The 13,693-nt window shown below is 42.3% G+C and overlaps 1 protein-coding gene across 1 annotated transcript in view; it reads right to left on the reverse strand.

Annotated features, from left to right (window-relative positions):
• Nucleotides 1-13,693, reverse strand: part of LOC144602075 (kielin/chordin-like protein) — a 193,886-nt gene that overhangs the window by 15,938 nt on the left and 164,255 nt on the right. The window contains exons 33-39 of the mRNA XM_078414768.1: nt 11,779-11,880; nt 10,622-11,059; nt 9,103-9,185; nt 5,579-5,722; nt 3,084-3,246; nt 1,883-2,004; nt 86-257 (exon numbers count right to left, since the gene is read on the reverse strand). Of these exons, the coding sequence (XP_078270894.1) occupies nt 86-257; nt 1,883-2,004; nt 3,084-3,246; nt 5,579-5,722; nt 9,103-9,185; nt 10,622-11,059; nt 11,779-11,880 (1,224 nt within the window). The remainder of the gene's footprint in view (nt 1-85; nt 258-1,882; nt 2,005-3,083; nt 3,247-5,578; nt 5,723-9,102; nt 9,186-10,621; nt 11,060-11,778; nt 11,881-13,693) is intronic.

A 13,693-nucleotide genomic window follows, 5' to 3' on the forward strand; every position in this document is an offset into this window, starting at 1 on the left:
TGTTGGGAAAAGTTCAAGGTGAGTTTAGAATTGTATATTATGGAACTTCCATCTTTTCATTATTCTTCTGATTTGAGCTGCATACCTGAATGATGAATGGAGATGTTTGATGCAGAATACGTTAGTTCCACTTCTGCGTTGTTCACCTGAACTAGGCTCCCAGTTGAAAGCTCGATGGTTCTATTTTCAGTCTGTACAATCAGGGTCTTTGTCCCAGACTGAGAGGAATGTCCATTTATTTTATTATAGTAAACTACCTGGAGAGCAAATAGTTATCGGGAAGCAGTCATTATCTACTTTGCATTATTATCAGCATTGGTTTACATATTTACTCATTAAAGATCACTGCAAGCCACCGAATATAGTATATGCACACTGGCTTTGAGACAGTTTCTAAGGATCTGAGTAAGGCATGCAGGTCGGAATCAAAGCACGAAAAGTCCAGAGTCTGAACTGAATGTGGGCCGTACAGGTTTATAGGCTAATTGGCTTGGTAAAATTGTAAATTGTCCCTTGTGTGTGTAAGATAGTGTTAGTGTGCGGGGATCGCTGGTCGGTGCGGACTCGGTGGGCTGAAGGGGCTGTTTTTGCGCTGAATCTCAAAATTAAACAAAACTGACAGAGCGAGAAAAAATCCTGCATACACTTCCAAACTTGAATGTGTGAATGTGTCCTCCTGATCTCATTTCTAAACTTCTGTGTAGGAACAAAATGACTGAAAATATCACAATGGTAAGTGATGAATTCAAACAGTTCGACACCACTATCCTCAATAAGAGTATTATCAAGACCATATTTTGTTTAAATCACAAAAAAACATTACAAAAAGGACCAAAATCACCAGAAAATTTTATCATGGATGAGAGTACTAAGCCAAAATCAATATTAATCACCAACATCTCTATCACGAAAACCAAACCTTAAATTTGAATACAAAGTACTTCACAGGGCAAAGAGTGCGATTTTAGCAAATATTTTCTGCATGAAATGTTCCGATAATGATGGATCATCATTTTAAAGTTACTGATAGAGTTAGAAATGAGGCTGGGAAATATGGCAGAGAACTTTGAACATTTTACAGTGGAATAATTGTATTAATATTTGAAGGAGGAGATGATACAATCTGAGAGAAAGCAGGGCATGGAACTATTTCTGGACAGATGATTAAAAGGCAACCATAAAAGGACAACTGGATCAACCTGTGGTACACAAACAAGTATGCTTTTTATGCCCAGTTCCATTTTTAAAGCAGTATACTATTGTGACTTGGAAATATATCAGCATTCCTTTACTGTTGCTTGTCTGAACCTTGGAACTCCCTAATCAACAGCATTGTAGGGTATTTTGCCCTGAAGGAAGTCAGTGATTCAAGGTTGAAGTGGTTCAAGTAGGTTGTTACCACCTACTCAAGGCCAATTAAGGAAGGGCAATAAATGCCTGAATTGCTGGCAATGCAGAATGCCAAAGCAAAAAAAGATGATTATTTTGTCATCCCTGCTCCAATGTCTTATGTTGTTTCATTGAATATAAGTGGCTAATTGAGGTTGCATGATTATGGTGCATGTTCTGTCCTCTCACTCAACCTCTTAATAATTCATATGCAAGTATTAAGTGTATTTTCTGTTGCTTATCGTTGCAAAGAATGGCAACTTACCATGTGAGATTGAACCCAACCATGGACAGAAGTATGATTTTGTGCATTGCACTCTCATTGGACTAATTTTGCTGTAACTTATCATTGCTGCAGCTTATTCAGAAACAACATTTTGCTGTAGCTTATTAGGAACAAGAATCATTTACCCATCACTTCAGACCATTTGAATCCTCTGGTTGACGTAATTAGATGTCAAAGACAATGCAATCTCTTATAAACTGCACTTACATTGAAATTGTTTGACTCGCAGTCCTTGGCTAAAAGATAGGCACATGCTCCATTGAGGTCATAGAACAGCCCATCAAAGGTCATGTAATGGGACTCCCCAAACACAGTGCAGGAAGAATTCTCTGCAGGCAGACATCAATACAATATTAATTTAAAGAACATGAATGAAGAGGAAGTATTTATGTTCATACCTATCACTTTAACATAGAAACATAGAAAAATAGGTGCAGGAGTAGGCCACTCGGCCCTTCGAGCCAGCACTGCCATTCAATATGATCATGGCTGATCATCTAAAATCAGCTCCTCATTCCAGCTTTTTCCCCCATATCCCCTGATTCCTTTAGCCCTAAGAACTAAATCTAACTCTCTCTTGAAAACATCCAGTGAATTGGCCTCCACTGCCTTCTGTGGCAAAGAATTCCACAGATTCACAACTCTCTGGGTGAAAAAGTTTTTACTCATCTCAGTCCTAAATGGCCTACCCCTTATTCCTAAACTGTGACCCCTGGTTCTGGAGTCCCCCAACATTGGGAACATTTTTCCTGCATCTAGCCTGTCCAATCCTTTAAAGATTTTATAGGTTTCTATAAGATCCCCTCTCATCCTTCTAAATTCCAGTGAATACAAGCCCAGTCGACCCATTCTTTCATCATAAGTCAGTCATGCCAGCCTGGGAATTAACCTGGTGAACCTACGCTGCACTCCCTCAAGAGCAATAATACCTTCCTCAAATTAGGAGATCAAAATTGCACACAATACTCCAGGTGCGGTCTCACCAGGGTCCTGTACAACTGCAGTAGGACCTCCTTGCTCCTAAACTCAAATCCTCTTGCAATGAAGGCCAACATGCCATTAGCGTTCTTCACTGCCTGCTGTACCTGCACGCTCACTTTCATGCTTAACATTTCCTCAGAGCACACCAACGTCTTTCCAATGGAATGAATTACTGTTTTTGAAGTCTAGTCATCTAGATGCACAGGCTAGCGATGTACGTACAATGGCCTCGTTTCATTCCACCTATCAAAATATCAGTTCACATTACACTTAATTTGCCACTTTTCTGCCTATTTGGCAGCCCATGTCCTCTTACAGTCTCTAAGAATCAACCCGAATATCCAGAAGAACCCAAATGCAGCAAGATGAATGTTCTTAGTAGTTCAGAAGATGGAAGGATCAGTTTGGTTTATTCACATTGACTTACGTGGTTTGATTTTTACACAGGTCATGCAGCACTCTCCCTCAGGCTGGGATAAGACGTACTGTGGTGGGCAAGTGTTGGGAACAGAACAGGATTTGGTTTGACACTCCACAGTTCCATTGTTACAATGACAGAGATCACACCCATGAAGCCATTGGGTTTGAGCCTACCTCAAAAAAAGCAGAAAGAGCACATTACTGTGCTGCATACTAAGTAATAAACATTAGTAACTCAATACAAGGGGCCTAATACACTGTAGGAGAACATGGAGCCCATGAAGATGGAGAAGCACACCTCTTGCATCCTTGTCTCAGTTCTGTACTCAGGACTCAGTCCTGTATTGAGTCTGAAGAAGGGTCCCAACTCGAAAAGTCACCCATTCTTTTTCTCCAGAGATGCTGCCCGACCTGCTGAGTTACTCTGAGTTGTGTCTATCTTCTGTATTCGGGTCTCCTGCATCATCCCTTCTCCTTGTTTGTTGCTGACTGAATCGGTGTTGTTTCCTACTCTCAAACAGATCTCAGAAGTTTCATCACCTTTGCTGTGAATTTCTGCTGCGCTCTCATTTCCTTTACCTGACCTCTCAATGATAGATGAGTGATAAGCTCAGATACCTACTGTTTGTTGACCACATACCTCCACCTTCCTGCTTCGTTTGAAGATCACCTCTTTGACCTGGCTTCTCTGTACCCTTCATCATCATTCTGACAACGTCACTCCCATTCCACAGCTTCTGATGTGTTTGCTTTTCTCCTCTATCTAGGCTTCTCCTCCACTGTATCTATTCCATTTCCCACATCTCTACTATCAATATGTGTCTTCCCACCCTGAACAAGAATCAGATTCCTTTTGCCCTCACCGTCCTCATTCAATGGATCATCCTCCACATTGAACATGTCATATCTTCCCCTCCCCTCCTCATACTATGGCTCACTCTTCTATCTCTACCATCGCACCTTTCCATGTTACACATGCCATTTTGCCACCTCCCTTCCAAAAGTAGCTTACTGCACTTTTACCAATTTGGTCATGTCAATTCATCATGTCGTCTCCTCTACAGTTGGAAAGTCAAAGACTGATTGGGTGGCTACTTTGCAGAACACTTCTATGAGATCTGCAAGGGTGACCATCGGGTTGCCCTTAATTAAATCAAATCAAATCAAAATAAAATAAAATTAAATCAGTTTAATTATCTTCTCCACTCCCCCTCTGAGGTTTTGTTTTTGTGTACTGCACTGCTCTAATGAAATGTCACATAAACTTGAGGGAAAGCATCTCATCTTTCATCTGAGCAGCTCAGAGCCTGCAGGGCTCAACAATGTATTTGATTATTTTAAATAGGATGCCATTCTAGTTTTGTATCTCTCGCACTTTTGTCTCTTCTTCTGTGGTATTTTGAATTCTTTCATCTCCTCCTTGACCTTGCACAGACATTAGACTTCACCGCCCTCTTTCATTTGGCATAACTACCACTCGTGTCATATGTATGCTTTCCTGGTCACCACCTTATATCATAACTCCCCTTTATTATTTCCTCATCATCTCCTTTGGCTGTAACTTACAACTTGCATTATTTCCAATTTATCCCAGTTATCTCATGAAGGATTTTTGGCAAATGCTAACTCTGTTTCTCTCCCTGTGGATGCTGCCTAACCTGACAAGTATTTTCAGCAATATATTTATTCTTTAAAATAGTCAAAACTGACAGAATTTTACACTATATATAACTGAAAAATAGTGTTTAAGGGTCATTTTGGTGTCTAACGTATTTTAGGATATGCGGAAGGTCTTTAATTTTGTTTAATCTGCAAATCAGTGAGTTTCTCCTTAAATGCACAGAGAAATGTTACCTTGTTCTGATGTGTACCATGTGTACTATTGACAAGAATTGGCAGGCTCGTGTACACTGCATAGCACTAACCTCAGAAACTATGAATTGTATGGACTGTGTCTTTGGTTACACCACGGACTTTGGTACTTTCTGCACTGATATTATGGTTATTAATTTATTGATATTTTAAAATTATTATATTTATCTGTACATATTGCATTACCGGGCCTGTTAAGCTGCTGCAGTTAGGAATTTCATTGTTCCGTGGTCGGTGCATATGACAATTAACTCCTGACATACTCTAGAATGCTGCTCTGCCTTGAGAGCAGAGGATCACTTATTCTAAATGCGAGTAAGTCATGTTCCTCAAGCCTTGCAGTTTAGTGCACGTGTGGCTCTGGGCAAAAAAGAACTGACTCAATTTGCAGATTTTGTTCAATTGAACAGGGAGAGCAACTTGAGCCTCTGGTTGGCCTTAAAGTCCAATGGTAAGGGAGATGGCCCAGGTGGAATGGAGACAAAAGACATTAGACAGAATACCCTCTCATACTGCAAAAAAACAGGATGATTATCACAACCTCCCAGGAGATGATAGCATTTTTGCCAGAGCGACAAATCAAGATCAATCTAATTGAATGAAGGAATTAGCTTGAGAGGCAAACCTCACCTCACGTATCTGATCGTGGTGCACACACCAGCGTGAATCAACACAAACGGCGCAACACTGGCCCTCTGGAGTCATCTGCTGCATTAAGTCACACAGCAAGGCTTGGCACTCTTCCTTCTGTGACTCGCATAGTACTGTGCCTTTCTGTAACAATATTTTTTTTAAATCTTAAAACAATAATTTTTAATCTTAAAACAATCATTTTTAATCACATGCATTCAATTTATAAGTCAAATTACACAACAGTCTGTCAGCTGTCCCAATTTCCATCACAATGTGAGGAAATTTAATGGTGCAGTATCTGCTTTCTGCCTTTAGGTGGGACTGTAACACCTTCCATTGCTGTCTCTCCAGTTCCATAGATGTTAAGCGTTTACATTGACAGTTCTTTTTCTCTTCTGTTTCCATCATCCTTGGCATTTTGCTGCTTGGTGTCCCTACCTCTCAGCTAGCTTATTACTTACTTTAGTCCACTTGCTGCAGAAAACTTTGAAACCCAGTCTTTAATATCAGCAAGATGAAAGAGTTGGTTGTTGACCTTGGGACATTAGGGGGTGAACACAACCCTGTCCTCATCAACAAAGCTGCTCTAGAGATAGTTGACAGCTTCAGGTCCTTTGGCATCCATATCATCAACAACCTAACAAGGTCCTTTCACACTGATGCAATGATCAAGAAAGCTTGTCACGATATTTACTTTCTTAAGATCTGACATGACTCGGCATGTCCACCAGGATTCTCTCACAAACCTCCACACATGCACTATAGAAAGTAATCTGATGGGACGTATCTCAGCCTGGTATGGCAATTGTTCTACTTTTGATTGCCTGAATCTGCAGAACCTGGTGAATACACCCTAGTCCATCACAAGTTCATCACTTCTTTCCATCCAGTCCATCTTCATGGTGCATGACATCAGGAAGGCTGGAAATTACTGAAGATAGATAGTGCTGGAGTAACTCAGCGGGTCAGGCAGCATCTCTGGAGAAAAAGGATGGGTGACATATGGGGTTGCAACCCTTCTCCGCTGGAAATATTGTCAGGGATGTCTGTCACCCTGACCATTCCTTTTTCTCTCTTCTACCTTCTGGGAGAAGATGGAGGAGATTGAAAGCCCAGATATCCAGACTTAAGAATGGCTTCTACCCCATTGCTATTTGACTCCTGAACCAATCACCTCTTTCACACCCCCTTCCTGGAGATGTTGCCATGTTAAGTCTTAACTCTTCCTCATTTACTTATTCCGTTATTGCACGTTATTCCAATATGGCACTACTTCAGATTGTACTTCAACTTTTGCACAACTCTGCCGCTTGCATTTATCGTTGCATTCATTGTTATATTTACCAAGACCATGTTTACTTTATGAGCTTCATGCAAACAAGAAATTCCATTGCACCCTGGTGTTCATGACAATAATCTAATCTGAATCTGAATCTCTGAATTTGCACTCCCTTAGCTCCTGATTCACATGTTCAATTTTCTTTTATTGAGTCTCAGCCTAAACCTTGCACATACTTCTGCTCTTTAAACTATCCCACTGATCCTTCTTTGGTGAACTACACTGATTTCCCAAATGTTAAACATGTGTGTTTAAATTCCTTCCACGCATTTCCCCTCCACCTACAATGTCACTGCCCTCAGAAGTCTCCTCTGACATGTTCCCACATTCCTTGATATTACCCAATGCCTCAATCTGTCTCCACTGCCAATTCTGGAGCACCTTTCTTAAATCTCTTACCATGCCAATCTTCTCTTCCAAAGCCTTTATTGGCCCAAAGTTTGGTTATGCCTCTCCCTTCAACATTCAACTTCCATCATAGTTCCTAAAATATTTGGGACATTCTTGTAAGGTCACATTGTTAGTATGCCCTGCATTCTTGATGTTTATTGAGAAAAGTGTTCCCCAAAGAAATTGACTGTTAGTGTCAAGGAAGCGATCCCATATTTTTTAAACGCTAAGGTCATGCTGGATACACACTGATAAAGTCTTTGTGCTATTCTTTCTTCTCTGTAACTTTCATTAATTACCAATCTTTGTCATTGGCTTTGAACTCTCCATCCTGCATCCTCTGCTAGCCCGCACAATATTCCATGTGTGCCATGTTCTGGATAGGATTAATCATTGTTGCGCAGTTAATAATTTGTTGCATTTCCACAGATCTTATCTTTGCCGATTCAACTATTTCAACAATTCTCAACCCACTTTTATTAGTTTAGCGTAGAGATATAGTGCAGAAACAGGCTCTTCGGCCCACCGAGACCGTGTGGACAAGCGATCCCTGCTACTAACACTGTCCTATAAATACTAGCAACAATTTACAATTTTACTAAGCCAATTAGCCTACAAACCTGTACGTCTTTGGAATGATGGAGGAAACCAGAGCACCCGTAGAAAACCCACGCAGTTCACGGGGAGAATGTACAAACTCCGTATGGAAGGCACCCGTAGTCAGGTTCAAACCCGGGTCTCTGGCGCTGTACAGCAGAAACTCTACTGTTGTGCCACCATGCTACCCTCTTCCCCCCTTTCACTTGATTCATACAGTGATCAGCTGATCTGTTGCTGTGATATCTGGGACCACCCCAGCTTCCCTCATATAACACAAATGACAAGCAGAAGCTATTAGCGACTATCAGAGTCACAGAAATTGTCAAAGAGTTGAAAATTCTATGTGTTAATAATTCAAACAGCAATCAATCTTATCCAGACTATGTGAGGGAAAAAAATTCCAAATGCTTGTAAAATATACCAGAACAGTGTAATAAGAAATAATTTATTCAGTTGCTTGAAGCATTGCCCTAGTAAATGTTTCTTTATTCAGGATCCAACTTTCAGTTGTATATTATTTACTGAAGGTTTCAGTTTTTTGAAGTTTACTGTCAACATTTTTCAGTAACTAACAAGCCAGACTCATATTGACAAAACCATGGCAGGCTACATTATTGTCTACATCCCTGTTGGTCAAGATCAAAACATGGAAAAATTAAGCACACTGAGAAAATAAAAATTATTTTCATAGTGTTACAATCAGAGAGATACAGCATGGAAGGAAACAGGCCCTTTGGCCCGATGAGCCCATGCTGACTTCAACCACCCATTTACACTTACATTAATTCCATGTTAATTTCTCCCCATAATGTCATCAACTCCCCCCAGATTCTACCACTCATTTACACACTGGGGACAATTTACAGTGCCAATTAACCCAATTGCACAGATCTTTTGGATGTCAGGGGAACCCATCTGGAGGAAACCACGCATTCACAAGAACATACAAATTTCATAAATAGAGCACTCGAGGTCAGGATTGAAACCGTCCCTGGTGCTGAGAGGCAGTGACTCTATGGCTGCACCACTGTGCCAAACATAAAAGAGTAGCATATTGCATCAGTCAATGTGGGTTACAATGAAATGATTCACAACTGATTTATCATTGTTGTACAAGAGAAATCATTCCCTTCACTCCAAACACAAAGCACACTAAATTACTCTTTAAGTTTGAAAAATCCACATTACTAACCAAACACAGGCATATTGTACAGGGATCTTCTCTGGGAACATCCTGCCCATCGCTGAACACCACTCCATCTTCATCTAGACAATCTAAAAAACAAGAGACTAGAAAATAGATCCAGCAAATCCTAAAGCACTCCTTTCTGCAGAATATAAATATTACAATTTCAGAAAGGTCGTGTACCTCTAGAGAACATCAGCTTTATGTCTGAAGGGTCACCTAATTCTCATATCCATGCATCTCTTTGCCAATTTTTTGTACCTTCAAGGAAACTGCATGTAATATATTTGAAAAGCAATTTATCACTTCTGGACTCTTGTTCTCCTCCATGACAAATGCAATGCAGTGCCCAGACACAGTTGCAGGTGTTTTGTTAAAACTGTTGTACTGTCACCTGCAATAATATGAGCATGGATGCTTGGAGCAGGGCTCTTGTTGCATTGTAAGTGAATGGAGAGAGATTAGTTTATTTACTATGTCCAGGTGCAGAAATGTGATCTCGGATATTGCATTTCTATCAGTTGGTTCAAATCTATAAATCTGAAATATATATGATATAATGTCAATGGCTTTGTGCTGCAGATTTCTTTAGACTTTAGAGATACAGTGCAGAAACGGGCCCTTCGGCCCACTGGCACTGACCAGCGATCAAATTAGTACTATCCTACACACAAGGGACAAATTCCAATTTTACCAAAGCCAATTAACCTACAAACCTGTACGTTTTTGGAGTATGGGAGGAAACTGGAGCACCCAGAAAAAACCCACGCGGTCACAAGGAGAACACACAAACTTCATATAGATGGCACCTGGGTCTCTGGCGCTGTAAGGCATCAGCTCTACTGCTAAGCCACCGTGCTGCCCTATTTCTTGGTGAGCATGTGAGAGGAAAACATGCATGTTCGAGCATGTTGGGCATTTTAGAGGCTATTTCCTCTAAGTTCAGTGTATAACAACCCAAGCTTCTAATATAGAATCGATAGTCATTGAGGACCTGAACAACTTTGCACAAGTGCAGGAGAAAGAATGGAGAAGGAGTTGTCGCAAATCAGTTATATCTTTTACTGCCATTTCCTTGAAGATGCCAGGAAATACAATGGAAATACATCCCAATGTGGTACTGTGTGTTAACGCAACTCTGCACAAAACATGCAAGGGGCCCAAAACTTCCTGGGGATCATTATATCAGCGATACTATATCTCTCATCCTATGACCTTTCCACACTCAAGGGCTAATTTCTCCCAAAGCACTTGTTGAAATAATGATCCCCAGGAGGTTTTGGGCCCCTTGCATGTTTTGTGCAGAGTTGCTTTAACACACAGTACCACATTGGGATGTATTTCCATTGAATTTTCCTGGCATCTTCAAGGAAATGGCAGTAAAAGATATAACTGCTTTGCGACATCTCCTTCTCCATTCTGTCTCCTGCACTGGTGCAAAGTTGCTCAGGTCCTCAAGTCAGATATAGTCATATCGTTTACTTTTCATGAAACCTTTGCTTTTGTGTACTGCTCATGTACTTACTTAAGCCTTCCTGGACAATCTCATCTTTGATTTCCGCAGACTCAGACGAAGTGGTTTCAGTTGTTGCTGGCGGGGGAAGCATAACTCGTGACTTGGAATTCTCCTGAGGGATGCCATCTGAACGATTGTCCATTTCCATGGTCATTGGTTGTTTTGTTGTGGCAATGCCTTGACTCTCAGATGAAGTATTTAATTCCCGTGCTAGCTTCCTCTTGATGCTCCAGGGTATAATTCGGTTCAGATTGTACTTTTTGTTTGTTGCGTTGCTTAAAGGAGCCAAGTATGTCAATCCAACTTCTGCATCAGAGGTGGGTGGTTGAGTTGTTGCTTGCTGAGGGCTTTGATAGGATTGCGTTGGTGCTGGTATTTCAGGGAGAGTATTGTCTGTGATTGGAGGATGTAGTCGTGATGTCTCAGCAAAAGTTGAAGCCACAGACACTGGAAAAATAGAAGTAACATTTTGTTCATAATAATAGGTCAGGAATATTAGATACACTTAATTTTACCCAACGATTTCCACTGCCACACTATCTAACAGGCTCTTGAATGAGTTAAATATTTATCTGTACCATCCAAAGAAAAATAAAATATAATGAAAATGTGCCCCACACTTTAGACTTGAAGTTGCAACTTAAACTTGGGCTAGCAATTTCCCCAGAGATTCTCCTGCATGTGGAGAATAATCCAACTAGAAGGGCTCTGAAAATGTTCATTACCCATGTAAACAAATTTCCATCTGCACTTCACTGATGTATGGTGCTGGAGGAATATCGGATCCTGACCCGGTGATTTCCTCCAGTACATTGTGTTTTGCACAAGATCCCAGCATCTGCAATTCATTATATCTATACTTCACTGATACATCATCATCAGAAATGGAACAACTACAAGTGATTTTTCAATCCTATAACTCTTTATTCAACAATCTTGATTCTCAGAATGTTGATGTCTGATTCCATTTAGAATCTCAGATGCCCCTGTTGGGCAAAAACCCATCCAAAGCCCAAGAAATAATAAGGTAGTAATTGTAAACAGATTTTTGCCACGGGCAACCTGACCTGTTTTAGTTCCCACATTTCCAATGACTAAATTCCATGAGAAAAGATAGTGATTTTCAAAGACAATTTGCACGCATTTACAATGATTATGGTACTTACAATCAGGGCATATGGGGCAGCATGTGCCAGGAACATGATGCAGAGCCTGTTCACACTCCAGCTCTGTGCAACTGTCACCTTTCCAGTCACACTCCACATTGCCTTTCTGAGGTGAGAAAGGAAGGTTATTATAGTCATCTTATTACAATTAAGCACTCCAGCAGCAGATGTAGAAACAATAATTAAAGTAACTAACGGACAAATTCCTGAACCACGTAAGCTTCTTCAGAAGGAATATTTCAATTTGCCAGATTTTAAGCAAAATCTTTTCATCTCCAGTTAGGTGGTAGCATCTCTACTTTCGCAACTACAGAGAAGGGCGTCACGCTGTGACACTGTGGCATTGCAATTAAGTTACTGGGTGAGCATCCAGAGGAAATATTGCCATGACAGTGCACAAGGTGATGAATAGTGATTTAGAGGATCCAGAAGGTTTATTTATACTCTCCGGTGGTCTGTGTTCCATCAATTTACCTGCTGGTTTTCAGTGCCATCACAGTAGCTGGGAAGCGGAATTTCAAATAATCAATTAAATATATATACATTTTAAAACCACAAGCATCAATAATGAGAATGCCAGACAGTGATAAATTTCACTTTGTTTTTCGCATATACTTTAAAGAAAAAAAAGCCTCAATTCTTACCACCTCTAATCTGCTTCTGAACCCAGGTTCATGTAAATGGGAGGATCTGACTGCACTCTCAAATAGCAATGGAAGCCAAGTAGGATACAGGGGAGGGGGGGGGGGGGTTACAGGAGAACAGGAATTGTAGGCCAAAACGGTAAACCATAGCGCCACAATTTTTGCACCACCTTAATCACCACTCTCGCGGCGACTCCTTATAACAAGTTTTGGGGGAAAGGGTGGTGGTGTGGAAAGGGGAGGTGGGGGAGAGTGAGAGTGGCGGTGGGGGAGGAGAGAAGGGGGGGTGGGGGGAGGAGAGAGTGGAGAAAAGGGGGGGTCGTGGGGAAAGGGGAGGTGGGGGAGAGTTACAGTGGGGGTGGGGGAGGAGAGAGTGGGCTCCGCAGTCACACTCTCTCCCCTTCCCTGCGCCCCCTCTACGGACTCTCTGTCCGTGTGTATGTGTGTTTGTGCACACCATAACTGTGGTGCTTCGCACAGCCAAAACAGTACACCCTAGCGCCACAATTTTTGCACCACGTTACTCACCATTATCCTGGGCATATTATGTAACAACTCTCATTCAAATTGAAGCTACATTTTAAAAAGTTACAGACATTTTAAAGTTTAAAAATTCTAACCCATTTCCTGCAACTCCTCAGCATGTGACGTCACAATGCTCCATGTTCTACTTCATTTGCACCTCACTCGCCAAAACAAGATGGCCACCGCCAGCGCCGCCGCCCGACCGCGCTCAGTCGTTCCCTCTCCCCTCTACCCCCTCCCCTCGACTCTCACCCGGTCCCGCCCCGGCAGAAACTCGCACGTCGGCAGTCAGCATTGAACGCACGGGCACTGGTAAGTGCCTTTCGCAGCCAACGACTCCGCGAAGGGGAGTGGGCGTGGCGGCCGACTGGGTGGAGGGGAGGGTGGGTGTAGGAGGGTGGCGGTAGTGGGGGACTGGGGGTGTGGGGAGGAGGGGGAGAGTGGGGGTGGGGGGAACAGTGGGGGTGGGGGGAGGGGACAGTGGGGGGCAGGAGAGAGTGGGGGTGGGGAGGGGGGGTGGGAGTGGGGGGAGGGAGGTGGGGGTCAGGAGAGGGGGGGGAAATAGGGGTGGGGAGGAGGGAATGTGGGTGGAGGCAGGGCTCTGGGAGTGGGGATGGGGGCAGGGGAGGGACAAGTGGGGGTTGGGTAGGGGGGATGGAGTGGGTCAGCGGGGGGAGGAGGGGGGGATAAGGGGGATTGAGTGGGGGGGGGGGGGTTGAGGGTGCTACACCAATACAGGAGAGGCT

The sequence above is a fragment of the Rhinoraja longicauda genome, chromosome 18 (assembly GCF_053455715.1).
Source record: "Rhinoraja longicauda isolate Sanriku21f chromosome 18, sRhiLon1.1, whole genome shotgun sequence".
NCBI classification, from domain to species: domain Eukaryota; kingdom Metazoa; phylum Chordata; class Chondrichthyes; order Rajiformes; family Arhynchobatidae; genus Rhinoraja; species Rhinoraja longicauda.